The sequence below is a fragment of the Cucurbita pepo genome, chromosome 5 (assembly GCF_057944985.1).
Source record: "Cucurbita pepo subsp. pepo isolate OVF chromosome 5, ASM5794498v1, whole genome shotgun sequence".
NCBI classification, from domain to species: domain Eukaryota; kingdom Viridiplantae; phylum Streptophyta; class Magnoliopsida; order Cucurbitales; family Cucurbitaceae; genus Cucurbita; species Cucurbita pepo.
In genome coordinates this window covers 15165465-15192131 of record NC_141802.1, presented here as the reverse complement: position 1 = coordinate 15192131, position 26667 = coordinate 15165465, and the positions used below count along the sequence as shown (strand labels likewise).

The 26667-nt window shown below is 36.2% G+C and overlaps 4 protein-coding genes and 1 pseudogene across 6 annotated transcripts; 2 read left to right on the top strand and 3 right to left on the bottom strand.

Annotated features, from left to right (window-relative positions):
- The first annotated feature begins 1400 nt into the window (after positions 1 to 1400).
- On the top strand, positions 1401 to 4171 carry LOC111795273 (calcium uniporter protein 3, mitochondrial). The gene is made up of 2 exons (XM_023677585.2): positions 1401 to 2202; positions 3524 to 4171. Exons 1-2 carry the CDS (start codon positions 1615 to 1617, stop codon positions 4019 to 4021), a joined length of 1086 nt encoding a protein of 361 aa, XP_023533353.1. The 5' UTR covers positions 1401 to 1614; the 3' UTR covers positions 4022 to 4171.
- Positions 4172 to 5574: 1403 nt separating this feature from the next.
- On the bottom strand, positions 5575 to 7915 carry LOC111796082 (trihelix transcription factor DF1). Its single transcript, XM_023678769.2, has 2 exons — positions 7416 to 7915; positions 5575 to 7199 (listed from the first exon to the last, which is right to left on the bottom strand). Exons 1-2 carry the CDS (start codon positions 7628 to 7630, stop codon positions 5942 to 5944), a joined length of 1473 nt encoding a protein of 490 aa, XP_023534537.2. The 5' UTR covers positions 7631 to 7915; the 3' UTR covers positions 5575 to 5941.
- Positions 7916 to 15342: 7427 nt separating this feature from the next.
- LOC111794347 (carbamoyl phosphate synthase small chain, chloroplastic-like) lies at positions 15343 to 18742 on the top strand. 3 transcript variants are annotated; one of them, XM_087123631.1, is made up of 11 exons: positions 15343 to 15486; positions 15692 to 15868; positions 15953 to 16085; positions 16540 to 16628; positions 16713 to 16773; positions 16877 to 16944; positions 17070 to 17198; positions 17285 to 17394; positions 17510 to 17857; positions 17942 to 18107; positions 18428 to 18742. In XM_087123631.1, the coding sequence occupies exons 2-11, from the start codon at positions 15727 to 15729 to the stop codon at positions 18475 to 18477; spliced, it is 1296 nt and encodes a 431-aa protein (XP_086979757.1). In that variant the 5' UTR covers positions 15343 to 15486; positions 15692 to 15726; the 3' UTR covers positions 18478 to 18742. The 3 variants fall into 3 exon arrangements, with proteins under 3 accessions (XP_086979757.1, XP_086979759.1, XP_086979758.1); XM_087123633.1 differs by lacking the exon at positions 18428 to 18742 and adding an exon at positions 18221 to 18377; XM_087123632.1 differs by lacking the exon at positions 15343 to 15486 and adding an exon at positions 15563 to 15586.
- A 1411-nt stretch (positions 18743 to 20153) lies between these two features.
- Positions 20154 to 23299, bottom strand: LOC111794348 (actin-7). The gene is made up of 5 exons (XM_087123634.1): positions 23142 to 23299; positions 22076 to 22147; positions 21545 to 21938; positions 20847 to 21460; positions 20154 to 20744 (listed from the first exon to the last, which is right to left on the bottom strand). Exons 2-5 carry the CDS (start codon positions 22133 to 22135, stop codon positions 20679 to 20681), a joined length of 1134 nt encoding a protein of 377 aa, XP_086979760.1. The 5' UTR covers positions 22136 to 22147; positions 23142 to 23299; the 3' UTR covers positions 20154 to 20678.
- Positions 23300 to 24947: 1648 nt separating this feature from the next.
- Positions 24948 to 25767, bottom strand: LOC111794349 (RING-H2 finger protein ATL78 pseudogene; annotated as a pseudogene).
- Between the last annotated feature and the right edge of the window lie 900 nt (positions 25768 to 26667).

The window sequence follows — 26667 nt, the reverse complement described above, 5'->3', positions numbered from 1 at the left end:
AATATAGTATAAGCTATGAAAATATTTTAGAGCATTTTTTTTATTAAGTTATAATAAGTTTAATATAGCTAAAATGGTATACCATCTTTTAACTTATAATAGTATTTTTTTTAATGCTATAATATAGTATTTATAACTTCAATTTTATGTGGTAATGAATCATTTATAATTATTTTAATTATAGTAATACATATTTGATAGCATTTATTTTTTCTATATAAATTTCATTATACCTCTTGGTCATTGCTATATAAGGTATAGTTTTTTTCTTCCATTAATTTACTTTCGACTAATTTTGAAATTCACATACATAGAAGGATATTTTATAACACATTAAATACAAAAAAAGTCTTCATTCTTAATTGAAATTTCATAATGTACTTACACGTTAGAAAATAAAGAAGTTTCAACTCGGCAACATAAAGTTTAAAAAAAAAAAAAAAAAAAAAAAAAAAAAAAAAAAAAGTAATTCACAAAATACAAAATTCACCAAGTTTGGCTTCAAGTTTATCATGTAGATAAGGTGTTATCTTCAAGTTCATCTTTGGCATGAATAAGACATGTATCACTTTATTCACCTGTATAAATATACAAAATATATATGAATATATGATTACGTCAACACTTTAATTAACTAATGAAAAAATTATTTCATTAATTTAAATAAACTTTAAAAATTACATACCGATAATCACTCTATTGAATGCCCAAGCAACTGCAACTGTACTACCCATAACTTATTCAATACATGTCATTTCTGATGTAGGCCGCCACAAATAGGACATTGCATTTCCCTAGTATATCAACTCATACTCTAATAGCATTCCGGTCCAATAGGGATGTGATGAACAAGAGCAGGTAGATCATTAGAAGATCATCGTCCTTCTACAACAATCTCTCCTAAGTCATATCAATCTAATAACTTGCACTTAATTTGAGTATTATTATTGATGCTCTACAAGAAAAAAAATTGATTAGGGGTCTTTTCGGTAAGCTCAAAGCAAAGCGATGAGCAATATCATATCATCGCGGAGAGTCCAGTTAACATAACAATAATCATTCAATTAATACAAAATCATGATTCCACGTGTATGGTGATTAACATGGTTATAGAGTAGTACAAGTAGATGCCAGCGCACCTGAACAAATCTCGGAAAACTTATCTCGTTTCGTAATATATCGTATGATTTGATCTGTATAACGCCACGTGGCTATAAAGCACACATGCAAAGCTTTTAATTCGTTGTCGTGTACATCACGCTTTCCGAAATATCGCGTCTTTTTCCCCCGCTATGTTTTTTTGGTGAGGGTTTCATCTCTCCTAAATAATTGGATTAATAATAATAATAATAATAAAAAAAAAACAGAAAACAATTTCCCTTTTTTAAAAGAACAATATAATCATGAACAGAATTGGAGGGCAGCGGAAGGACCTATAAATTTGGGCGTTGGCGATGGATGGACGATCGTGGTGAAGCGTCTCCGTGATTGTTCTTTGCCATTAATTTGATCTGAAGAAGAATCGACATAGGGATCTTTCTGATCCTCGTTTTTCCATATACTTTCCTCTTCTTCCTGTTATTGAATCCATTCTTTGCTTTGTGTTGTTCATCAATGGCGTTTAACAAAACCCTAGCTCATCGTCTCTTTAACATATCCCAAATCTCCTCACAATCCCTCACCAAATGCCGGATTTCGTCCTCGTCGCCTGGGGCCCGTGTTCCTCCCACTACCAATACTGCCAACATTGCTCATGATCCCGGAGATAATGCAGTTTTTCGTCGTTTTCTTCACAAGAGAGCGGTTTCTAAGCCGGCAATCTCGCCGGAGCTCCGGGAATTGGCGGCCGCGGGGAATATGGTGGAGAAGTTCAAATCTCTAGGGATTGCTCCTGATCGTATCCGACTCGATTGCCTTCGTCCTCCTGCATGCGGTTCGCTGGCTTTGGATTCGGATAGGTGTAATGTGAAAAATGGTTTGACGGTTGAGGATGCGAGAAAGTTGCTCAAGGTAGCGCGGATCGAGATGGTGAAGTGGAAGCTGAGAGAAATTCAGAAATCATGGGTTCCCTACTCAGAATTCGTTAGGGTTTGTTGTCAGGGATGTGATGATCCCGTTCAGGGTCTTGAAATTGCTCGAATGCTTGATGAATCAGGGACTGTGATTGTCTTAGGGAACGTGGTGTACCTCTGGCCTGAACAGGTGATTGTTGCTTTCCCATCTTGATTTGTGAATTTAATTTACTTGTTTTTAATTGCATTAGAGATATTTTTCGTTACACTCTGCCTTTGAGTTCTACAGATTCTGATGCTGCTTACCGAATGGGTTCCCTGTTTTTCTAGATCTTTAATTTTAAATTCTATTCAAGCCTGGAGACTACCGATAACTGATATTCTTTTCTGGTTATTCTTTTTTTTTTTTTTCTTTTTTTCTTTCTTTCTTCCACAGGCCAGATCCAAAACGTGAAAAGTGGTTCCACGTTTGAGATGATTTATCTCTGAAGGATCATATAGACGCCCTTCAATTCATTCGGTGACAAGATTGTTACACTTTCTAGCTACAGTGGATATGGAACACCCAGGGGTCTGTTTGGTGTAGTAGGGGGTAGGGAGAAGGGAGGCGTGTGTTATGGTAGCTGGGTACTGGTTTCTTAGAGCTACCAAAATATGACCATAATTCTGATTCAATGAACATGGCCTTGAATTTCAACTTTCTTGGTAGCCGGGAAAGGGTATAGTTTAGTATAAACGACATAATCTTATCAGAAAAATATACAGCTACATAGGGAGAGAGAGGGAGAAAGAAAGGGTGAGAGAAACGTGGAGAAGACAACAAGTTTAGGAGGGGAGGCCATTGAAGTTTGTTTTGATCTTAGACGTTCTGGTCTTGCATATTTAAAGATGTGTAGGCTTTTTCAAATTACCTATAGTTAGAACAGTGTCTAATTTGATCATGGACTGAGGTCATAGAGGCTGGAGGGTCTGCAATATTTGAATTTTCTGGAGCTAAGGTTTTAAGAAGGGACCAATTTCTTTTGGCAAGAAAGTAATGTGATTTAAGAATCGGTTTACACCATTGTTGATGGCAGCAGATGCCCACAAAGTTTTCTATAAACTTTGAAGAATTTTCATCCTAGAACATCTAAAACAGCTATGCCATTTTTGATCCGCCCCCATGTTTCGAAATTTTCTTATGAATTTCATCCTAGAACATCTAAAACAGCTATGCCATTTTTGATCCGCCCCCATGTTTCGAAATTATCTTATTAATAACCTCTGTATATATGCTGTATTCTTTTTTTTTTTTTTTTTTTTTTTTTTTTGCAGTGGTGCTATTTTCTATCCCCCCCCCCCCCCCCCCCCCCCCCCTCTTTCTGAATTATGATCTGATAATTGCTAAAATATACTGTGTTTTGGGTAGCTGGTGACCAAGTTTAGCTTCAATAATGAACCATTAGAAGTGCGTATAAGTATGGTAGATAGGGCGAGTTTTTACCCAGATATTTCATATTGTTTGACTACAGGTAGCTAAAGCCATTGAAGGCCTGATTCCCTTACCAGCAGTTATCCCAAATGGTGCTAGAAGGAAAGAGCTGGAAGAAATGGAGATGCAGAAAGCTGCAATCGACGAAAAAGCTGAAACGTTTGTACGACGGGAGCTCTGGTGTGGATTGGGGTTCCTGGTTGCTCAAACGGCTGCATTCATGAGGCTCACCTTCTGGGAGCTCACATGGGATGTGATGGAGCCAATTTGCTTCTATGTCACCTCAGCTTACTTCATTGCTGGCTATACATTCTTCCTCAAGACCTCAAGGGAGCCTTCATTCCAAGGCTTCTTCCAAAGCCGGTTTAGATCGAAGCAGAAGCGCCTGATGAAGGTTCAGAATTTTGATATCGCTCGTTACAACGAACTCCGAAGAGTTTGCTTTCCGAATTCCTCAGCTCAAGGATTTCCCTCTTCAAAGTGTATGATGATGTATGATAATTCAGGAAAAACGAAGTTGGAATCTTTACAGATTTAAAATAAAAGAGTTACTTACCTCTTTACCTTTGATCATCAGGTGCGGCGGCTATGTGTAAACAAGAGTACATAGAATTGTGGCCTCTTCTCTTCTAACAGAAACGTAATCCTTTTTGGTTGACATAAATTTGCAGTCATTTTTGTTCATGAATCTCACTCGCAGAATATTAACATGAAGTAGAAGGATATTTGTTGTGATCATGTTCGTTTCCTTTACAAATTTGAATTACAAACTATTTTTCAACAATATAATGTATCTTTGAACTTTCAGAAAATCTCTGACAAAAAACCCAGAACTACTTGAACTTACAGCAACTTGGGAATGAGGGAATGACTACACATTGTTTAAGTTTATAATTTTACGAAACATGACTTTTGTCCTTATACTTTAAATTTCATTTTAATTTATGTATGTTTGAATATTTAAATTTAGAACCCTCTATTTTGAATAAATTTTAGAATTAATTTATATAATTTAAAATTATAGTTTAATCACGAAACCCCCTTTGGGGCCAGCGTCCTCGCTAACACTCTTTCCTTCCTCCAATCGATGTAGGACCGCCCCTAAATCTACTCATTTGGAGCCCAGCGTCCTTACTGGCACACCGTCTCATGTCTCTACTCCCTTCGGGGAAAAGCGAGAAGGTTGGCACATCGTCTAGAACCTAGCTCTGATATCATTTGTAACGTCCTAGATCCACCGTCTCATGTCTCTACTCCCTTCGGGGAAAAGCGAGAAGGTTGGCACATCGTCTAGAACCTAGCTCTGATATCATTTGTAATGTCCTAGATCCACTGTCTCATGTCTCTACTCCCTTCGGGGAAAAGCGAGAAGGTTGGCACATCGTCTAGAACCTAGCTCTGATATCATTTGTAACGTCCTAGATCCACCGCTAGCAGATTTTTTGATGTCCCACTTCGTTGGAGAGGAGAACAAACCACCATTTATAAGGGTGTAGAAATATACATGTATGTAGAGTAATTAATTATACTATTTTTCTAAAAGGTAGATGTTCAAGCAGTGTGAATGTTGATTTCAAAGGTTTTAGTATTACCATATAAAAAATAATAATAATAATTAAAAAATGGTCCAAGTGGAATAATTTAAAGGATAAAAATTAAGTTAAAAGAAACTTTTAACTTGACACTTCAATATTTCATCCCCTAATAAAAATGGCAAGAATTGTTGTTCCTTTGTACTCTAGTTGGTTTGATTCAAAATTTACTTAAATTAGAATCATTAATCACCATTAATTACCTTAAATTCAAATTATCTCAAAAAGTGGTTTCCAATATTCAAATCCTAATGAATTTGATGTGACTTTGTGTTAACCAAATCTTAATTATTCATGTCATATGTAGCAACATAATATGAATGGTTCTATAACTGAGGTGTAATGATTGTAATTTGAATGCAGGAGTGAGTGATTCCAAATATGAATGGTTCTATCACTTTGCAACTCCCCACGAGTGCTGCTATCATTATTACCACTTCTGTTCTAAAATTCTCTCTTTTTGGGTAACAAAATCAAGCCCAGAAGAACAAGACAGATATCAATGAAGCCTTTCTTTGCATTATGATCAAACAAACAGGCTACTACACCAGAACTGTGCTGGTTTTTATTCATACAGACACAGACAGACATAAGAACAATCAAACATTTTCAACTTTTCCACACAATAAACAATTCCAATTCCCCTAACCACTCCCCTTTTATTCTCTCTCTCTCTCTCTCTCTCTCTCTTCCCTACAAGAAGTATCATCTCATCATCATCATCTATTCAAGAAATAAATAAACATATACATATACATATTATATATATATATATATAGACAGAGATCAAAATCAGGAGCTCAAGGATCTGACCTGTTTTCTTTTTTACAATCTTGAGAGGTGTTTCAATAGGATGGATGCACGTTTTAGATGCCTACTTCCATTTCATTGCTGTTGTTTTTCGCTACAATTTGATAATCTTCGTCGTTGTCTTCGTCTTCGTGTTCGTCGTCGTCTTGGTTCTGATTAGTATTCTGAGCTTCCCCATTGTCTGTTGCTGATTCAGGTTGTTGGTGGCTTTCTTCTTCTTGCCCTTCCATCATGTGCATTAATAGTTCCTCGGGTTTCAGTTCGTAATTTGGTTTAGTTGGGTTCTCGACGACGACGACTTTCTTGGATTTCAGTTTGTACAATGCGTCGAGCTGCTGGAAATAAGGGCATGTCTTTGAATCCTCGGGTCGTTTTTTGTTACGTTCCTTTACTCTCTTGAAGTATTTGTTGATGTTCTCCCATTTCTCTTTACACCTCTTTGCACTTCTATCATACCCAAGTTTCTTCATGGCTTGTGACATTTCCTCCCACAGAGGACCTTTTGGCCCATTCTCTTGATACTTCATTTGCAGATTAGTCCTAAGCTGAATCAGAGCATCGATCTCTTCTTTCGGCCACCGCGACGACGAGCTAATCTGATTCGAATTCCCATTGTTGCTATTATTATTCTCTTGATTGCTGGTATTTCTCTCAACATTACCATCATCTTGCTTCTCTGTTAAATTCTCCATCAAAATCAAGCTCTCAGGGAATGGCACTGTGCCCATCTGTTCAGAGAACATCTTCAAGAATGAAAGAAGAGCTGCATCTTTGGCAGCTGCAATTGATCTCTCTTGATTCAAACGCTCACGCTCTTTCTTGATTCGAGCTAATTCTTGCACTCTCCATTCTTCTTCTCTAGCTAGCCTCTCTTCTTCACATTTCTCCAAAGCCTCCATGAACTTCCTTTGCAATTTCTCCTGCTTCTCAATCACCTCATTCATTAACCTTTCAAAGAACTCCACAAACTTCCTCTTCTTCTTCCTCGCCCCACCCGACTCTTTGCTCGAGCAAGACGTCGTCGAAGTTGATATCGATGTGGTGGTAGTTTCAACAAAATTTGAACCTGGGTTTACTATGGAACATGGAATTGGATTATGAACGATATTGTTTGGGATTTCTTCCATTGAATCTGCTTGGGAAGGTAGCAATGGATGATTGTCTAGAGCTTCTAATTGCTCAAAATACCTATAATTTTTCCCATTCGGTTTCCCTGATCTGATATCTCTAGTCCTTTTGTGATACTTATAAATGTTCTCAAACTTCTCTTTGCATTTTTTCGCATTTCGTTTATATCCAAGCTCAGCCAATTTCCTAACAAACATGTTGTATAAGATTCAGTTCAAAACCCCATAGCTTCGATTCAGAGAATTCAATCAATTCGGAACCAGAAGAACATAGAACATAAATCAGAAACCAAACAATTTTCCAGGAAAATCAATCAACAATTCCAGTTCAAGAACACTGAAAAACCACAATTCTACAAAATTCCCACAGTAAACAAACAGAAAATCATCCAATCGAACTAACCTGGAAACTTCTTCCCATAGAGGAGCTTTAAGGCTTGCATCTCTAAACACAGTATCCATACTCGACCTCACCTTAAGCAAAGCGATGGTCTCCTCTCGTGGCCATCGGTTTCCAGCCCAACTCCGGTCAGACTCCTCCTTAAATCCGGCGGAGGAAGCCGCACCGTCCTCCTCCGCGGCGGCGGAGTTTTCCGGTGAAGGGGAAATTTCGAGCATGAGTTGCAGGAAATTTACAGTTTCCGGAGGTGGAAGAAAGTAGTAAAAGAGGGTTGAAAAGAAGATATGTAAAAAAATTTTTAAAAAAAAAAAAAAAAAAAAAAAAAAATCTAGGGTTGTGTGAAGATGTGGTGGGTAAAGGGTAAATTCGAGGAAGAGGAATTTAAGAGATGAGATCCCAATTCCATAGCTCAGTGTTAGCTTCAAGCTTCGCGTCCGCCATTAATTTCCCTTCCTTACCTTCAATTTCATTGGCTCTATAAAAACCCATCTAAAATATCAAAATTATAAACCAAAATTGGTGAATTACGCCTCTTCTTTATTTTTTTATTTATATTTTTTTATCTTTATAAAGTAAAACCTCTCTCCCAAAATTTAAAATAAATAAATTTATTTACTGTCTATTTTTATTTATCTAATGTGTATATATATAAGTTGTATTTTCCATAGTTTAATTTAAATTTTAATGATTGTGGGTAATATTAATGAAAGTTCCATAGTGGTACGAAACTAAATTTAGTAAGATTTAAATGAAATAAATGGGGGTTTTTTTAAGGAAATAAAATGGAATTTAGGGATAGAATTGAAATAATAATAATAATAAATAAATAAATAAGTAAATGAAAATTATTGATTGGTGGAGTTATGGTGAAGTGTGAACAAGTACAGCTGTGGTTGATTTGAAATGTCAAATACTGATTGGTTATAATAATTGTCTTTTGACTTTTTTTGGTGAATGCATCCAAAATCACCGAGCTGTGACTTCTGGTCAAAATCATTAAATTAATTACGCATATTATCCATCCAAAATTTTAATTATTATTACCATTTTTCTTTTTTTGTTTTCTTAATATTTAATTATTTTGTTTGAAAATTAAATTCGGCTGAAGCCATCTTTCGCTTTTGGGCTTCCAGTTTTCCCACCGCATACGGCTCTCCTTACAAACTGATTTTACCTTTTTACCCTTCAAAAAAAATTATTATCTGGAAAAGAAAATTAATTTCTTTTACTTAATTTATGTCGGCAATAATATTTTTATTTGTAGTTTTTTTCCAAAAATATTAATTTTATATTTTATGAGGAAGGGTAAAAAGGTAAATGGGAAAAGGAGGTGTTTTTTTAATGAGAGTGTGGAATTTGTTCACGTAATTGAGAGACAGTTGCATGTTTATGTGTCACTTTCAATCCTTTCCCTCAAACCTTTTTTTTTTTTTTTTTTTTCACTAACCAAAGATGTCATACCAAGAAAGGTTAATTCTTTTTAAATTTTAAAACGAACATGACGTGTTATTTTCGAGCGTTGCATCGATGAAGGATATTTTGTAATTTGGAACGTTGATGAAAGTTTAGTTCACACTTGATTAAATCGTTCGTGAGTTTCGAGAGTTTGAAGTGAGTTAGAGGAGGCAATATGGAAATGTGAAAGACAAAATGATGATGAAGTGTACCTCAAGCTTTTCCAAGGTTAAGATATTTCGAGGATAAAAGTAATCATGAAGTGTGTATATTGCAACAAAAAAGGGTAAATGCGTCAAATTTAACTCATTCTTAACTGCACCTCAACCACACCATATTTGATAAAGTGATTAAGAATCACACGGTTTATCATGATCCTCAGATCATTTGCATCACTCAATTTGGAACCTTGAGCTTTCTTTCTCTTGGATTTCTCTTTACCATCTCCATTTCTTGCTTGAACGACCACTGTTCATTGAAAGTCTAAAGTATTTGACTCGTACTCGTCCGGACCTTTCATATATTGTTGGAATAGTGAATAGGTACATGGAAAAGTCCACTATGATGCATCATCAAGTGGTTAAGCACATTCTCCGCTATGTGAAGGGAACCAGAAGCTACAAATTGAAGTATTAAAGAGGGCGAGGTTCTAAAGAACTAGTTGGTTTTATAACATGTATACAATAGCGACCTTAAATTAAGTAGAAAATTTTGGGTCGTTACATACTTAGTATTTTTAAATATTAAACATTTTCCAAATTTCTTTTTTTCATTTTTATGAAACTTTTTTATTTGATATTTTTTTAGAACAAAAACCATGTTATGTTAATTAAAGTCGTGATTATCGTTCTAACTGTTCATCGTTGTTAATATCAATCAAGGGGTCGATAAATGGAACAACTTGGAGTTATGATACCCCACTTTAACCAGCTTTTTTTGACCGTTGTTTTCAAACTATTTAATTTGTCATGAAAATTAATTAAAAGAATGAGATGCCTTCTTAATATTGTCAAAATTGCAGTCTTTATTTCATTAAAATAATAATAATAATAATAATAATAATAATAATAATAATAATTTATTAGTTTCAAAACAAATGGTGAATAAAATAAAATTATTATAAAAAAGAAATGGAATTGAAATTTCAAACATTTAGAAATAGTCAACTCTTTGAAAAGTCAAAGGATTGGATAAAAATCTGAAAGGAGATGGTTTGTGTCCTTAAAAGAGAGAGGAGAAAGGTGTGGTTTTGGAGCCATTGATGGAGACCTTCCAATATCCTTCTTTCTCATTTAGCTTTAATTCTTTTGAAAATTTCAATATTATCTTCTTCCTTCATCAAATTTCAACACTATCATTATTAAACTTATACAACAAATGGTTTAGGTTTAGTTGCACACGGGCCATGAACTTGTACGTTTATATCGTAAGATCTACGAAAATAAATGCAATTATTCTATGCAGGTTTCATGGTTTTTGATGTGATGTTGTCGTCAACCGTACTGGGTTGTCTTGCCTTTTCCTAAAATATAAGAGTAGCACATGAGTTGAGTATTTTAAGAAATACTTAATAAGTGGTCTCATTATTGAGGATAGGGAATGAAAACACACGCAACATGAATAGAGACCTTTAAAATCATAGTATCTTAGGTGGCATGTAGCCTGGGCAAATTGGATTTGTAGTACTTCCCTACACATGATCCACACATGCGAGCGTGGGTCCATAAGGTGAGTTTGCACTCCCATTGGCTTGCTCATTGGGCTACTTGGCTATAGCCGGATGCTTAGAGATACAACAACTGTCGTGCTTCATGTCAAGCATGATGGTTATCTCATCATCATAGTGTATGCACCAATACTCATCATAAAAGGAAAAGTATTTTGATACATGTGAGCATACAGTATGCATATACTTTTCATCTTAACCATTCATGCGGCACAACCTCATACATTCCTCACATATTACCCTAGGTAACATGCATGCATAAACTTTCACACATTACATCATTTATAACATTACTTAGGGGTTGTGCATCAAAAGCTCTTCATTGTTGTACATGTCGTAACATGTCATACATTTCATTGTGAAATATATTTATGTTATCATCATAACATACCATAGCACCATAACATATCATATCATCATAACATATCACATAATCATAACATGATATATCATATCATCATAATACATCATATCACACACATGACACGTGTAGGGGCCACTAGGCACGTATCATCATACATAAGGCAATTCTTCCAACCGAGTCAATAGTAGGGCCACTTACCAAATTATTACTTGATTAGCTTAGGTTGGGGTCACCAATTTATCCTTAATGAAATTTCGATTTTTTCCATTGAAATTCAAGTCATTCTATGTGAGACATCAATTTCAAACTTAATGGTCTATGTGTTAGACTTCATGCAAACGTTAGATACTTTGCATGAGTAGCATCTTAGAATACTTACATACGTACACAAGTACATACATGTTATTTTTAATAAAGATCTCATTTTCTATCGTTAATGTTGTAGGGAAGACTTTGATGAAGTTATTTTAAGTTACAGTATCTATATTTCTTGACCTGTAACATTTCAAAGTTTACTTCACTTTCCATATCCAATTCGTGTGTAATTCTTATTCCTTAAAAATCAAATTGTGTTCCATGTTTTCATTGTTTTTGTGTTTGGTAGTAATTATTAAATTAAGAAAAAAATGCCAACATTATTTCACTGGGTTATGTAACTCAAATACTGTTTATGTTGGTGCAACTTGACAAAAAAAAAAAAAAAAAGTTTTGCAGAATCGATTTACTAGGACAACCTCTTCTTAAGACAATTCTTCCTTGTATGATGTACTTTTAAAATAAACTTTCTTCCTCAAAAGTGTTTTAATCTTGGAATAATTCAGGTCCTTGTCTATGTAGAAAGGTTCTAGAGTGTACATCAAATCAGTCAAGTATTTGCGAAGCATGGATATGTAACATATGATATATACTGCAAAGAGGGGTTGTGGTAGGGTTGATTTGTATGTCATTGGTCTGATCCAATCTAGAATGTTGAAAGATCTGATGAAGTATGGACTTAGTTTGTGGTTTCATCCGAATTTTAGTATGTCATTCATGAAGGTCACCTTCAAACATGCCTTGATTAGTTACTTATATTCAATAAACAGCCGCACGGCTGGATCATATCCTCTTATCAAAGCTAATGCGCTCAATAGAAAAATGCAAATGTGTCAATACTAATACTAAAAAACCTGAATACTTAATTGAGTCTTAATTCCCGACTTTTTCACTTCCTTTAAGGTCACTTGCTTTCTTATTTTAACAATTTTTTTATAGGTTTAACCCCTTTTGGTACCTATTTTGGTACCTAATCTCGTAGTGAAGATATTGTTCCAAAGTTTTGAGTTCTTATCCCTTAGACACTCCCTCTGAGTGACCTATGGGTCCCATGCTCAATAAACAACTCAATCCTGACCTAGTTTCATGTGTTCCTCGCGACATAGTCTAATACTTACACTCAAGGTTTCATGCGTTCCGTGCGATACAATTTGCGTACCTATGTTCAAGGCTTCATGCGTTCTTTGCAACATAATCTGAGTACCTACGCCCAGGGCTTCATGCGTTCCCTGTGACGTAGTCTATGTCATAGGACCATATTGCACTACTCATTGAGAGGTCTTTAGGATATCTCAAGTTCCTGTTCTAAGAGTTTTTTTTGTTAAGTCTTGAAACACAACTAAAAAAAAATTCTTAACCAGTACGTCGTTTTCTATCGGATCAGGAGGCGACCAGTGTACAGATAAGTTTCGGGTCAAGGCGTGGGTCGCGCGCTATAGTCACGAGTCACGGGTCTGGGTCGCAGGCTCTGGGCTGGAGTGGATTGGGCTGCAGGTATTGGACTGGTTGGAGCTGTTTGTGGGCTGCAGGAAACTAGGCTGTAGGTGGATCGGGTTGGCTGTATGGGTTGTCGAATGCGGGTCACGGGTCATAGGCGTCTGGGCTGGGTCGACATCAATCAGGTTACAGGTATTCGAGTTCTGGATTGGGCTGAGGGAAGTGGGCTGGGCCGAGGCGCGATTGCTACAGAGAAACGGGCTGACTGTGAGTATGGGTTACGGGTTGTTTCGACCCGAATCCGAATTCGTCGACTTCGTCTTCTTCACCCGTTTCTCCGACGATTTTACTGAAGCGATTCAGCTATAAAGTTCCACATTGTTCATTAGAGGACCAATGGAACTTATAATATAAGATGTAATTATAAGAGGAAAATATTGTAACTACAAACGACTTGTAATGGATCAACTTGCTTGTAATGATTATATACATGGATACAATTTGTCGTAGAATGCATAAGAGATAGAGGAGAATTTTTAAGATCTCTTTTTCAAATTCTTGGAGAATTTTATTTCAGAAGACTCCAGATGTGCTCGAATCATAGACAAGAAGATCTTGTGGAAGAAGTTTCACATCTTGCAGAGAAAGTTCTATATCGTTGGAATATATCTAAAATACTTGTCGGCTACGATATCTACAAAGATAAGGTTTATTAATTCTTAATAAAATAAAACAAAGGTCCAATGCTTTTGTTGTGTTTATGTGTATGAACGATTTGGATCAAATCATTTATAACTAGTACAAAGTGATCATAGCAATAAAGTTACCAGGATAAAACACACAACATTATCCATATATACTCGTTATTACTTTAATATTGATAACTATTTATAGCTTTAAAAATAAATCTATATTAAATTCTCTATAACTTAAAAAATACAATAAAACTTCCTTAAATTTGAACAACGTACAAATCTTGTCATCCACCAAGCATGATTAAGACACCTTATTTCGTATCATAAAGTATTTTTAAATGTGAAATAATGTTAATGGAAGGATCATGAATGTTTTTCTAACCGTGGCCATTGGAGTACGTGAGGTGCTCAAATAGCTTCAGAGCAAAATCTTTGTGGAAATACATTGCAATTTAGGTAAGTGAACTAACTCTTGGACGCTATAAGCTTGATCAGATGACTAGTCATTGTATGTATGAATGTACGTTAATAGTAAGTATAGTGATGAACAGATTATGAGGCATGATCCTAAGATGTTAGTAGAATGGTAATGTTAATATGGTGACATGATACTAGCCATGTCGATAGAAAGACTGGTCACGGAAGAAATGATAATATATTATGAATAGTCATGACGGTATGTCACAAGTTGTATTATATTTTTTTATGGCACTCCATGCATATGTATGTGTGTTTACGAGCCATGACAATTAGGGAATGCAAAAAAGTGGCGAAATGGTCCTAATATTAAAGTGACAATATGATCACATTTGTATGAAATTCTTCGAGTTGGATGAGCATGAATGACAGTTATGGAAGAAAAGATAATGTTCAAAATGAATTTGATCACATGTCGTGTTACGCATCTTAACTTGATGAAACCTCATGCATGTGTGTGTCCATGAGAAATGAAATTTAGAAAACTTGGCGATATGACCATGACGGAGAGTGACGATATGGTCGTCCTTGATGTTTTCGAGACGATATGGTCACAACTATGTTTTCATAAAACTTGACATTATGGCCACGAGGGAGAATGACAAAAAAGTCCCTCTAATGTTTGCATAAAGTTTGGACGATATGACCATGAGAGGGTGGCGATATAGCCCCTAATGTTTAGTGACAATATGGTCACAACTTGACGATATGACCAATGGATGAAAGTTATGTAAGGAAAGTTTTCACATATGATATGTTTATATGTGTTTGTATTTTATGATCCCAATAGTCGAGTCAGTTGGCAGATATTTTTGTAATACTTAGATCCTTTTAAAAATATTTTATTTTCAAGAAGAACAAGGCCAAATAGGGCGGAGGATGGCAGCTATGTTTTTGCTTCCGCTTGTTTTTAAAAAGTTGGGCTGTTACACCTTCCTTCTCGTCCTTGATTTTCATAGCCAGTACCAACTATTAAATGCAAAAATTTGAGGATTAAGTCGAACCGAATTTTCATTTTATTAACACGTAATTTTAAATTTTAAATTTTAAATTTCATATATTAATTTTTATGAGAAAAAGTTAATAACAAATTGAAAGCTTTTAATTCAATAAAAGTAAAATTGAGAATTTAAAAAATTGAAAGTAATTGAAAAATCAATATTGTATATTATATATTATATTATTATATATTATTATGAAAAACTCCCATTTGGGTATAGGGTCGCGGCCTTTGGAAACCGTGAAGCACCGTTACTTTATTAACAAAACGACAACGGATTGAGTTTTCGCTTTTCATTGTAACAATTTAACACCATGACGAAAATGCCCTCAGGATCACAATCAACTTTCGATGTCCACGTCAGCAGTTCAATTACCGAATAAAATAAAAATACTTAATTTTTAAAAATAAAAAAGTATCTTCGTTTAATTTAAAAAAAAAACCAAGATAAACTCTGCAAAATGACGAAAATACCCTCAGCAATTTGAATAATCCCGTCTCCAAAAGAACCCTAAAACGGTAGTAAAAACCCGTTAAACACCGAACACGAAGCAGCAACCAAAACCAGAATCAGGGTGAAGCATCAGAAGTCGACGCCATTTGAGGTCTAATCTCTGTCTCTTGGGAATGCTCAGTGCTTCTTTTTCTTTTCGCTATTTTGATAAGCTTACTTTTCCATTTCTTAGTGCGTTGTGATGTTGATGTGTATGTATGTTGTTTAGCGGAACTTTGTTTTCCAATCAGAATTTGCGTTTGATTTTCTTTTGGATTTTCAATGTTTCTTTGTATTCTCCGCTTCGATTTCCTCAGAAGGCGACCACCATTTCGAAGCACCCAATTCATCAATGGCAATCAGAGTTATGGACTTGGTGTCCGGAGCCTCGCTCAATTGTTTTCATTTCAAAAACAATAAAGGGTTTGTGAAATCTAGGGATTTCACTATCAGATGTTCTGTTCCTCTCTCTTCCCATGGCGCTGCCACCATTGGTAGGGGGTGGAGTTCAATTCTTGTGAATGTTTACATTTTTGAATTACTGTTTGAATGATTATGATTTTGTTGATTGTTGTAAGATTTGGGAGAGAGGCCATGGAAGGTGTCGGATGCTCGGTTGGTGCTTGAAGATGGTTCAATCTGGAGGGCTAAGTCTTTTGGCGCTTCCGGAACCCAAGTTGGTGAAGTGGTTTTCAATACTTCTTTGACTGGGTAAGTATGTTGGGGTTCTGTTTACTGATTTTAAGTTTTATCCTAAACCATGATAGGGAGTAATGATACTTCATGTCCACTCATATCAGCTCGGATGATATCATTTAAATTGTTAACAATCCAAATTGAATAAGGTAATGGTGTTTCTCTGAAGTGGATATTGCAATCTTCATACAAAGCTTAAAGATTGACTTAGACCTATTTAATCACTGGCTATTGACAATGGTAGGATTGTAATGGCATCTTAACGATTAAAATTGAGTTATGTTCAAATGAGGAATGATATAAGTGTGAGATCCCACATCCAAAACGAAACATTTTTTATAAGAGTGTTGAAACCTCTCCCTAGCATACGCGTTTTAAAACTGTGAGACTAACGGCGATATGTAACGGACCAAAGCGGACAATATCTACTAGTTGTTTGTTGATGCTTCCTGACACAATGAATTTGCAGGTATCAAGAAATTCTAACAGATCCAAGCTATAATGGGCAGTTTGTCCTGATGACCAATCCCCACATCGGCAATACTGGTGTCAATTTCGGTAGGTTATGCTCTCGAAGTCCTTACGTTGCCTTGTCTTGAGAACTGTTTAATAATATTGACATCAAGCACCTTTTCCAATTAGATGATGAAGAAGCCAGGCAATGCTTCCTCGCGGGCCTGGTGATCAGAAGCCTAAGCATCAGGTGCATTTCCTTCTTCTACTCTGTTTTAACAAAATTATTTAAACATTCAATTAGTTTAAATCATGATTTATGGGTTCGGTTGTTCCTCTTAATTTTCTTCCAGCACTTCGAATTGGAGGTGTAAACAGACGCTTGGTGATTATTTAATTGAGAGAAACATCATGGGAATTTGTAAGTCAATTTATATTAGGATTTTTCTGATGACAATATGTAGAAACATTTAAATTTTTGAATGCTGCGTTTTTTTCTTCCTTCTCTAATCTATAAAACCATGGGTTTGTTTCATCATGGAGCAGATGATGTTGACACTCGGGCTATTACTCGTCGGTTAAGGGAAGATGGAAGTCTTATTGGTGTTTTAAGCACTGAAAAGTCGAAATCTGATGATGAGCTATTGGAAATGTCTCGGTCATGGAACATTGTTGGTAAGAATTGGATGCAACAACGCAATTTGTAATATTCATAAAATGCTGGAGCCTGTGTGATGAATATTTTTGCTTTTCTTTGGCAGGTGTTGACTTAATTAGTGGTGTTTCATGCAAATCTCCTTATGAATGGGTGGATAGAACTGATTTGGAATGGGAATTCAAATCTGGTGGACAAGCTTCAGAGACCTTCCATGTGAGTGTGCTGCAAGAACGTTCTTAAGATGATAATGATATTACAATTACTAATACACATTCGAAATTTGTAATTTGGCAATGCACCTTTACATTGATATTTTGTGTTGAAAAAGGTTGTGGCCTATGATTTTGGAATCAAGAGTAACATACTTAGGCGCTTGGCATCTTATGGATGCAAAATCACTGTTGTCCCGTCCACATGGGCGGCATCAGAGACCCTTAAGTTAAAGCCAGATGGGGTTCTTTTCAGCAACGGTCCAGGCGATCCATCTGCAGTTCCTTATGCTGTTGAAACAGTCAAGCAACTACTTGGGAAGGTACCTGTTTTTGGAATTTGTATGGGCCATCAATTGCTTGGCCAGGCCTTGGGTGGTAAGACCTTCAAAATGAAATTTGGTCATCATGGAGGAAATCATCCCGTTCGCAACTTTCGAAACGACCGTGTAGAAATTAGTGCTCAGGTGTGCCTATGTCAAAATTTATCGTTCTATCTTATTATCTAGACTTCGTTGTGTTTGCATACACTTACATGTTGTTCGTGGCAGAATCACAACTACGCAGTCGATCCTGCATCCCTCCCAGAGGGTGTTGAAGTAACCCACGTCAATCTTAATGATGGAAGCTGTGCTGGTCTTGCTTACCCAAAGCTAAAAATTATGTCTCTTCAATACCATCCTGAAGCATCTCCCGGGCCTCACGATTCCGACTCTGGTAACGAACATTATATTATTTTAGTCCCTGAATAATATCTGTTACATATTTTAGTTTGTGAACTTCTGATTCTAGATTTCTATTAGATTCTCATTATATTAGGATTATATTAGAGATTAAAGCTGCTAACAAATGAGTAGAACATAGGGGCCAGAACAGGAAATGAGTAGAAATTGAGAGACCAAAGCTGTTAAACAAATGTTGATAGGGATTGTTCATTATTCTAAAACATGGAAGGAACTTGCAACTCTGTGTGCAGCCATGTAAGTTGATGTTTGAATGTATTGTGACTCACCAAAACCAACATTGTTTGGTTGCAGTTTTTGGAGATTTCATAGAGATGATGAAGCAAGAGAAGAGAAATGGTTGATGTGACCATCCAGAGAGTGGCGAGGGGAAAGGGAAAGGGAAAGGCAAAGGGAAAGGGACTGTAATATATATCTACCCTTCTCTGTGATCATTGTAGCATCTGAAGCCCCATATGGGTTGCTTGGAAATATAAAATAGTAATAATAATAATAATAATAATAATATCTTATTCAAACTAAATGGGAAGATTACAGTATTTACCTTTCTATTGTCCTTGAAACTTGAAAGGAAATATGATGCCTTATGTTTGGCACTTTGAAACTTCATTTATTTTTTTACTTTTTACTGTGTCATTTTATAATTTGGACGTGCTTGGTTAGCTGGAATTTCCTATTTCATTTTGGCTAGGCAGGAGGTAAGTATTCTTCTTCACCTTTGGTGTACTTTGTCTCCTTTAAAAACACCATTTTTCTTTTACCTCTCATCAAAATGTGATCATTGTTGCCGTTTTTATGAAATGCTTAGTGACAAGATGCTTATAAAAGATTTATGCATGTAAAGACAAATTTACGACATGCTAAGAATTCTATTTTGGAGATTATGACTCATAGAAGATACCCATTGAAAAAATTCATGACTCATAGAAGATACCCATTGTACGAATTCACAATGAAGATCATGGGGCTAGGATGACGTTCTCTATTACTTGAGTTCTATTTTGTTTCTGTTATTTTTTTTATGGTTACTTTTGTTTGAAAATAGTTTTTCGATTATTTAAGCTCATTACATCATTTACTAAATATTTTAAATTAACTTTATAAGCCTATTAAACATCTCATGCATACAATACTTGCTAAACTATAACCTCACTCAACACAACCCCTTAAATTCTTTGACAAAATAAGACCAAAGGATGCATCACCAGCAACTTTTAATTTCTTTAATTAAAAACACTTTACATTCAAATTTGATGAAAAAAACAGACCTCCATTAAATTTTGTTAATATATATTAAAAGATATTCAATGCATAAACGGATAGAATTAGAAAAAAAAACTAGAAGGATGCAAACATTACGTATTAATTTATGTAAGTTAAAAGTTCAAGGATAATTTGGCACCTCAAAGACGGCATCATCTAATAGTTATGAAAATTATTTAACTCAAACCAACAAAAAAGTAATGAAGTGCAAACAATCAAGAAACTAGTTGATCCAATTGTGTTAATGATTTATAGTTGTCAACAATCAAATTATGCATCTCATCTGCAATCAAAAGTCAACAATTATATATCAATCACTCTTAATAATTCAAGACCAACCTGTTACACGCCCACGCATTGCTAGACAGGCAAGGGTCCACCATGATATAGCGCCTCACGACGAACTTTTTCTTTTCTTTTAAAAAAGAGTCAGACATTAAACCAGCGATGCCAACAACAATATGAAAGTTTCAAGTAGGCTAAAAATATTGATGTCAAAAAACAAATCATGAAGACAGATTCAGAAGAATTATCACACTAAGACATTCATGGAATCCTTCCGGAAGTGTAATCTTTTCTAATATTTCTCAATTGAACCTTCCAATTTATGGAAATGTCAGCATTTGGGTGAAAATTTGGCTTCACCTACTGGACATTGTTGGCTCATACTAGGCTCCAATAATCTAGGTTTATGAAGCACGATTGGAGAAATGAATAGAACTAGATACAACAAACTTAAGGATGAGAAGAAGCAATGTAAGTAAGAATATGATGTCTTATAAAGCATTCAAGCCAATAATAAAATATCATTTTCCATGCAAGTTTATGACCGCAAAGGCTGACTAATATTTGTCATACAATAACTATTAACATTAATGTTCCCGAAAAAAACAAAGAACTTGGAACAGAAAATAGGAGAAAAGGAGGGTAGAGAATTTAAAGCCAAAAAAGAAAGCATCACAATAATCTCTCCTACTAATCAAAGACATGGTTGCATCACAGATTTGACAAAGGCAAGGCAGGTTGAGATTTAGGAAGGAAAGTCTTTTTGGCCACCACCAACACAAACATCCAGAGGGTCAATTACTTATTAACTCTCCAAAACGCAGTAGAATTACGAACCTCAAACTCCCAGCGGTTGGGAAAGCAGTGGCATAGGAACTGACTGACATATACCCTCCTTCCATGACCCATATCCGTGCTCAACCGAAAGAGTTCACATTACACATGACACAAAAAACCAACTAAAGGAAATAACTCACCATTCAAGCACATATTGAACTTAGAAGCACTTCCTGTGGACGATGGATGGGCCAGATTCATCATACTCACCCTTCGAAATCCACATCTGGTAGGCAAAAATGAAGTATTTACATTAATCAGTGTGAAACTATATAGCTAGAAATGGGAATAAATGAGAGGTTAAGAGTGAATGTAGGGAGTATTTCACCTGTTGGAAGGTGCTGAGCGATGCAAGGATTGACCCTCCAATCCAGACACTGTATTTCCTTTCAGGAGGTGCAACGACCTTAATTTTCATGCTGCTTGGAGCAAGAGCTGTAATCTCTTTGCTCATTCGGTCTGCGATACCAGGGAACATGGTAGAACCACCACTGAGAACAATGTTACCATACAAATCTTTTCTGATATCCACATCACACTTCATGATTGAGTTGTAGGTAGTCTCATGGATTCCAGCAGCTTCCATTCCGATGAGAGATGGCTGGAAAAGAACTTCGGGGCAACGGAATCTCTCAGCTCCGATTGTGATGACTTGCCCATCAGGCAGTTCGTAGTTCTTCTCAATTGAGGAGCTACTCTTAGCAGTCTCGAGTTCCTGCTCATAGTCGAGTGCAACATAAGCAAGCTTTTCTTTCATGTCACGGACAATTTCCCGTTCAGCAGTGGTTGTGAACATGTACCCTCTCTCAGTGAGAATCTTCATCAAGGCATCAGTTAGATCACGACCAGCAAGGTCCAGACGGAGGATAGCATGGGGTAGAGCATAACCCTCGTAGATTGGCACAGTGTGACTAACACCATCACCAGAGTCCAGCACAATACCTGTTCAAAGAATGCATTAAATACTATCCAAATCAAAGTCCAAGAGTCCAAACTTTAAGACAGAAGGAGAAGATGGATGTGAACCTGTTGTACGACCACTGGCGTACAGAGATAGAACGGCCTGGATAGCAACATACATAGCAGGTACATTAAAAGTTTCAAACATGATTTGTGTCATCTTTTCTCTGTTAGCTTTGGGATTGAGAGGTGCTTCAGTAAGAAGCACAGGGTGTTCTTCGGGTGCAACACGAAGCTCATTGTAAAATGTGTGATGCCAAATCTTTTCCATATCATCCCAGTTGCTCACAATACCATGCTCAATGGGATATTTCAAGGTGAGAATACCTCTTTTGGATTGGGCCTCATCACCGACATAAGCATCCTTCTGGCCCATACCTACCATGACACCAGTGTGTCGGGGTCGACCAACAATGCTGGGAAACACTGCCCTAGGAGCATCATCACCAGCAAATCCAGCCTAAAAATAAAATTTTAAAACTTCAAGCCAATTAACAAAGGAGACAACTGAGAAAAACAGTAATAATTATTGCGCACGTAGGTAGATCTACAACAAGAAAAACAGCTGCAGCTGCATTTTAAGGTCAGTAATCTAACCTTCACCATTCCAGTTCCATTATCGCAGACAAGTGGCTGGATATCCTCAGCATCGGCCATCTTTTGAAGTTACTGAAAGACACAAATTGACACAGATGAGCTAAATATAACATAGAATTCAAAGCACAACTGTGCTATGCACATTGAACGGTCAGTAAGCTGTAAGCATAAGACAGACAATCCACCTTGTAATCTAAGGCCCAGAGTTCATATAAAAATATTTGCCACCTAATAATACATCTACTTTAGAAACCCATCTAACTTCTAACTTTGTCTAAATCTTAAATAAACAGAAAACGGCTAAAAACATTGAATTTTATACACGAGGAAGAACTGTAAGCCGCACGACTTTAATCTAAAAATTCTATTAACTACGTAAGCAAACAATCGATCCTCAGTTCATCAACTTTCCACATATCTTATTAACAGAACAAGGAAATTAATCTAGATCCTTAATTGAAATTTCTTCAGAAGTCCAGTCATGCAGAACACATGTAAAAAATTGACAATGGAAACGATGCTAGAAAAATTCAAATTGCATCGGGAAAATTACAGGCGACTTTCGACGAAACACAAGATCTCAGCTCCAGTACTATAAATTTTGTATAAAAAACACGTAAATTGTCAAAGAACAGCCACTGGTTGCAAATGCGCATCAAAAGGCCACCGATTCTTCACAAATCAAAAAGATTCCAAAAAGACAACAGAACAAAAAAAAAAAGAAAAAAAGAGAGAGGGAGAACGGAATAAAAACAAAGGAACAGAGTCATGTACAGCAAGAAACAGCATTCCGATGTACGAATCGCATAAAAAAAAACTCAGAACAACGAACGAACTAAACAAGCACTAAACAAAGATACAATCCACGAGCTAGAAGCTAAAAGTTGTACTGATCAACACAAATCAAGGCAGGCATTGGTAAAAACAGAGAAAATCAAAGCAGATCGAAGCTCATAACAGTGATTGAAAAAAAAAAAAACAGAAATGGAAGCTAAAGCAAATCCAAATCTCGAATAAAAAGCAGAGTAAGAGATCTAAACAAAAGCAGATCGAAAGAAGAACATACCTAAAGAAACAAGAAAGATGAAGGAAAATCGGAGAGCAAAGTGAAGGAATCGACGGCCTACTCTCCTTCTTCAGGCTCAGTCTCTCTCGGTTGCGAAGGCGAGAAGGTGAGATCGAAAACGGAGAGAAGGAAGTAGTGGAAGAAGGGAAGGGAAAAAAGAGGATATTTATATGGAAAAAGAAAAAAAAAAAAAAAGGAAAGAAAGGATGAAATGCAAATGTAATTGAAATTCAGATGAAATGAAGAATTTGGAGTGAATGATTTGGAGCACCAGTAAAGATAGGGTGACCTGGATGACAGCCTTTTCTTTCCCTTCCCTTTATTTCATTTTTCTCTTCCTCCCGATTTTAATTCATTTCCTTCCATTATTTCATTTTTATTTGTCACAATTTATTTCCCTTTTTATTTTATACCGGTGTAGATAGATCGGGTTAGATTGGCTTGACCCAAAAGTGCTGATTGGTTGAATTGATAACCCAATCTAACCCAATAATTTCATAACCCAACCCATCCACAAGTCATTAAGTATTGGATAAATCTTAGATAGAGAGTTATTAAAAGTTTACAAACAAACACAAATTAATCTATAATCATTCAAGAAAACAAATTCATTATCAACAATCGAAAATGGTAACATTCTAACATAGTTTAACGTTGTCCTAGTATTAATAGTATTAAAAGGAGGTGGAATAGACAACATTATACAAAACGCCCAAACCATAGTGCAAATAGAATGAGAGGGGATTGGGCCAAAGCCCAACCCGCAAAGGCCCGAGCCTGAGCCCACATGTGGTGTTTGTGTGAGTTTTTTTTTTTTTTTTTTTTTTTTTTTTTTTTTTTTTTACAACCTAATTCACAAAATATTTAAAAAAAGAAAAAATCCACATATAAATATCAATCTTTGTAAACTTTTTATCATACTTATAACCCTTGCTAACCCACGGTTAACGTGCTAGTCGAAGCATTGAAATTGGTGTAACTATATAAGTTTGTAGTTGAAATTGAATCACGTGAAGTAAAATCTAGGAAACATTGGACCCAAGCAAGCTTAGAAGCACAAAGTTGAGCTTGAATCGGTAGGTGAACTTACTGTTGTATGAATAATACATAATCTATGGGCTATTTATGTGTTATTATTTATAATTAAGATATTCTAATTTTAAGTAAATTATCGTTCGCTCAGCTGCTTTGCGTATTATGAAAGTCGTATTGCCCTACTTTCTTAGATACTGTTTTATGAGATTGAAATAAAACTTCTCGATCTATACTCAAGTAACTAGTCTACTATTGAAACCGATGAACTTAAAAACCATTAAAAGAACGAAACATTTGATGATTCAAACTTTAATTAAATCATTTGACAAAACAAATTAAACTTTAATGGGCTTATTTATGAAGTTTGAAGTTAAAAATACGCAAGAGCCACAAAGAGAAAGAAGTTCACATAATACCATGTGGTACATAGATATCATAATGTATGTATCCATACTCATCATAACGAGAAGTATCTTAATGCACGTGACATACAAAAATACATTAAATCTTGACATAAACGTATGAGATAAGTGGGGTCGGTGTCGGATTGTGTAGGGTAATGTTAATTGTTAGGTGGCCCCAAAGTTGGGAAGCAAAGGCAATACAAATAGTACAAAATTATCCTTTTGATGCCATTAATTTAGTCCCCATACAATGATTTGTGTATTAGTGCTCTCATCTTCATCTCCCATTCATTCAAAGTGCCTTTCTATTTCATTCTTTTTTTTTTCTTTTAATATTTTGTTTGGTTCTTAGATTTATCTCAACCCATTTTCATAATAATTATTAAATATTTTATAATTTAATTCACTATAAATTTTCTAAACACCATACAAATTTGAAGAACATTAGAATTTGTGAGAAATTTTAATATTTATATATATATATATATATATACACAATTTCATACTCTACTCCTAATCCCTATTATTTTGCCTTAAATTCGTACCGGATCTTCGTGATCCACCGGTGTTAAGTTCAAAACCGGAGGCGGCGGTTGACCGGAGGTGGAGGTGGAGGAGCCAACGCCGGCGATCTTCTGACAAGTTTGAACTAAACACTGACGACATTTAGGGCAAGAGGAGTGAGAAGTGAGCCACTTATCAATACACCTAACATGAAATCCATGGTTACACTTAGGGAGCAGCCGGAGTTTGTCGCCGGCAGCAAAGTCCGACAAGCAAATAATGCACTCACTATCCATCCCGGGGAAGTTGAGCTCCGGGGAGAATTGAACAACAGTAAAGCTCTTGATGGCTTTCTTGTGAACTCCGGTCGGGGCAGCGGTGGTGGTCGTGGGAGGACGGTGGTCGTGGGAGACGACAATTCGAGAGCATTTAAAAACGCATCTGATGATGGAGTTGAGGCCTAAAGAGCAGATTAAGGCGCAAAGGAGGACGGAGAGGACCATGACGACATTGGTGTCGAAGCTGGTGTCGGGACCGCCGCCGCCACCGGAGATGGATTGGAGTGGGTTGTGGAGGGCGGAGGGGGCAGCAGCGGTGAAGAGCTTTCTTGAATAATGGAAGTCTTGTTGTCCATGAATGGAAGGGAATTGAATTGACATGTTTTTTGTGGTGAGGTGGAGGGAAGGAGAGGTATTTATGGGGTGAAAAAGGGAGAGTATGAAAGGATTGGATTTGATTTATTATAATATATATTTTTTAAATGATGACGTGGAGGTTTTAGTAAGGGATAGAGCTCATACCATTCTACGTGGATCCTCCACTCACAAGACTTTAAATGGAGTTTCAAATCCAAATGGGTCCACCGCACTTCCCTTGTGGGGCCCGCCCTAAATTGCTCTGTTGCTCCCTTCCTTATCGCCAATCCCTCGACCTCGAATCATACCCGAACTTGGCTCGACTAACACTCGTTTCCTTCTCCAATCGATATGGGCCCCCAAAATTTTCTTTTGAGGTCAGCGTCCTTGCTGGCACCACCTTCGGAGCTGCCTCCTTACAGGCACATTATCCAATGTCTGTCTTTGATACTATTTGTAACAATCTAAACTCACCATTAGTCGATGTTGTCCTCTTTTGGTTTTCTCTTTCAGGTTTTCTTTCAAACTTTAAAACGTGACTGCTAAGGAGAAGTTTTCACACCTTTATAAGGAATGTTTCGTTCTCGTCTATAATCGATGTGAGATCTCACAATTCTAATTGCTCGAGTCATCAATTAAACTACCCAATTTTTGAATTAGTCCAAAAAATTTCTCGAATCCAATCACTTAAGTTGATTTACACGTCTAAAATTTATTGGACAGTTTGTTCCTAGGCATTGCGTGTGCACTTTGTAATAGAACCATGTTTATGCTTTTATGGCTATTTAGAGTATGTTACCTTGGTATAGCCATGCACACAATTAACAGCCTATAAGTAAGCTACTTGCTCAGCTACTCTAATTTTTATATGTTTTTCATCTAATGACTAGATGCTAGTCGAGAACCAAAGATGTTTGAATCAGGTGCTATAGAGAGACAACCTAGATT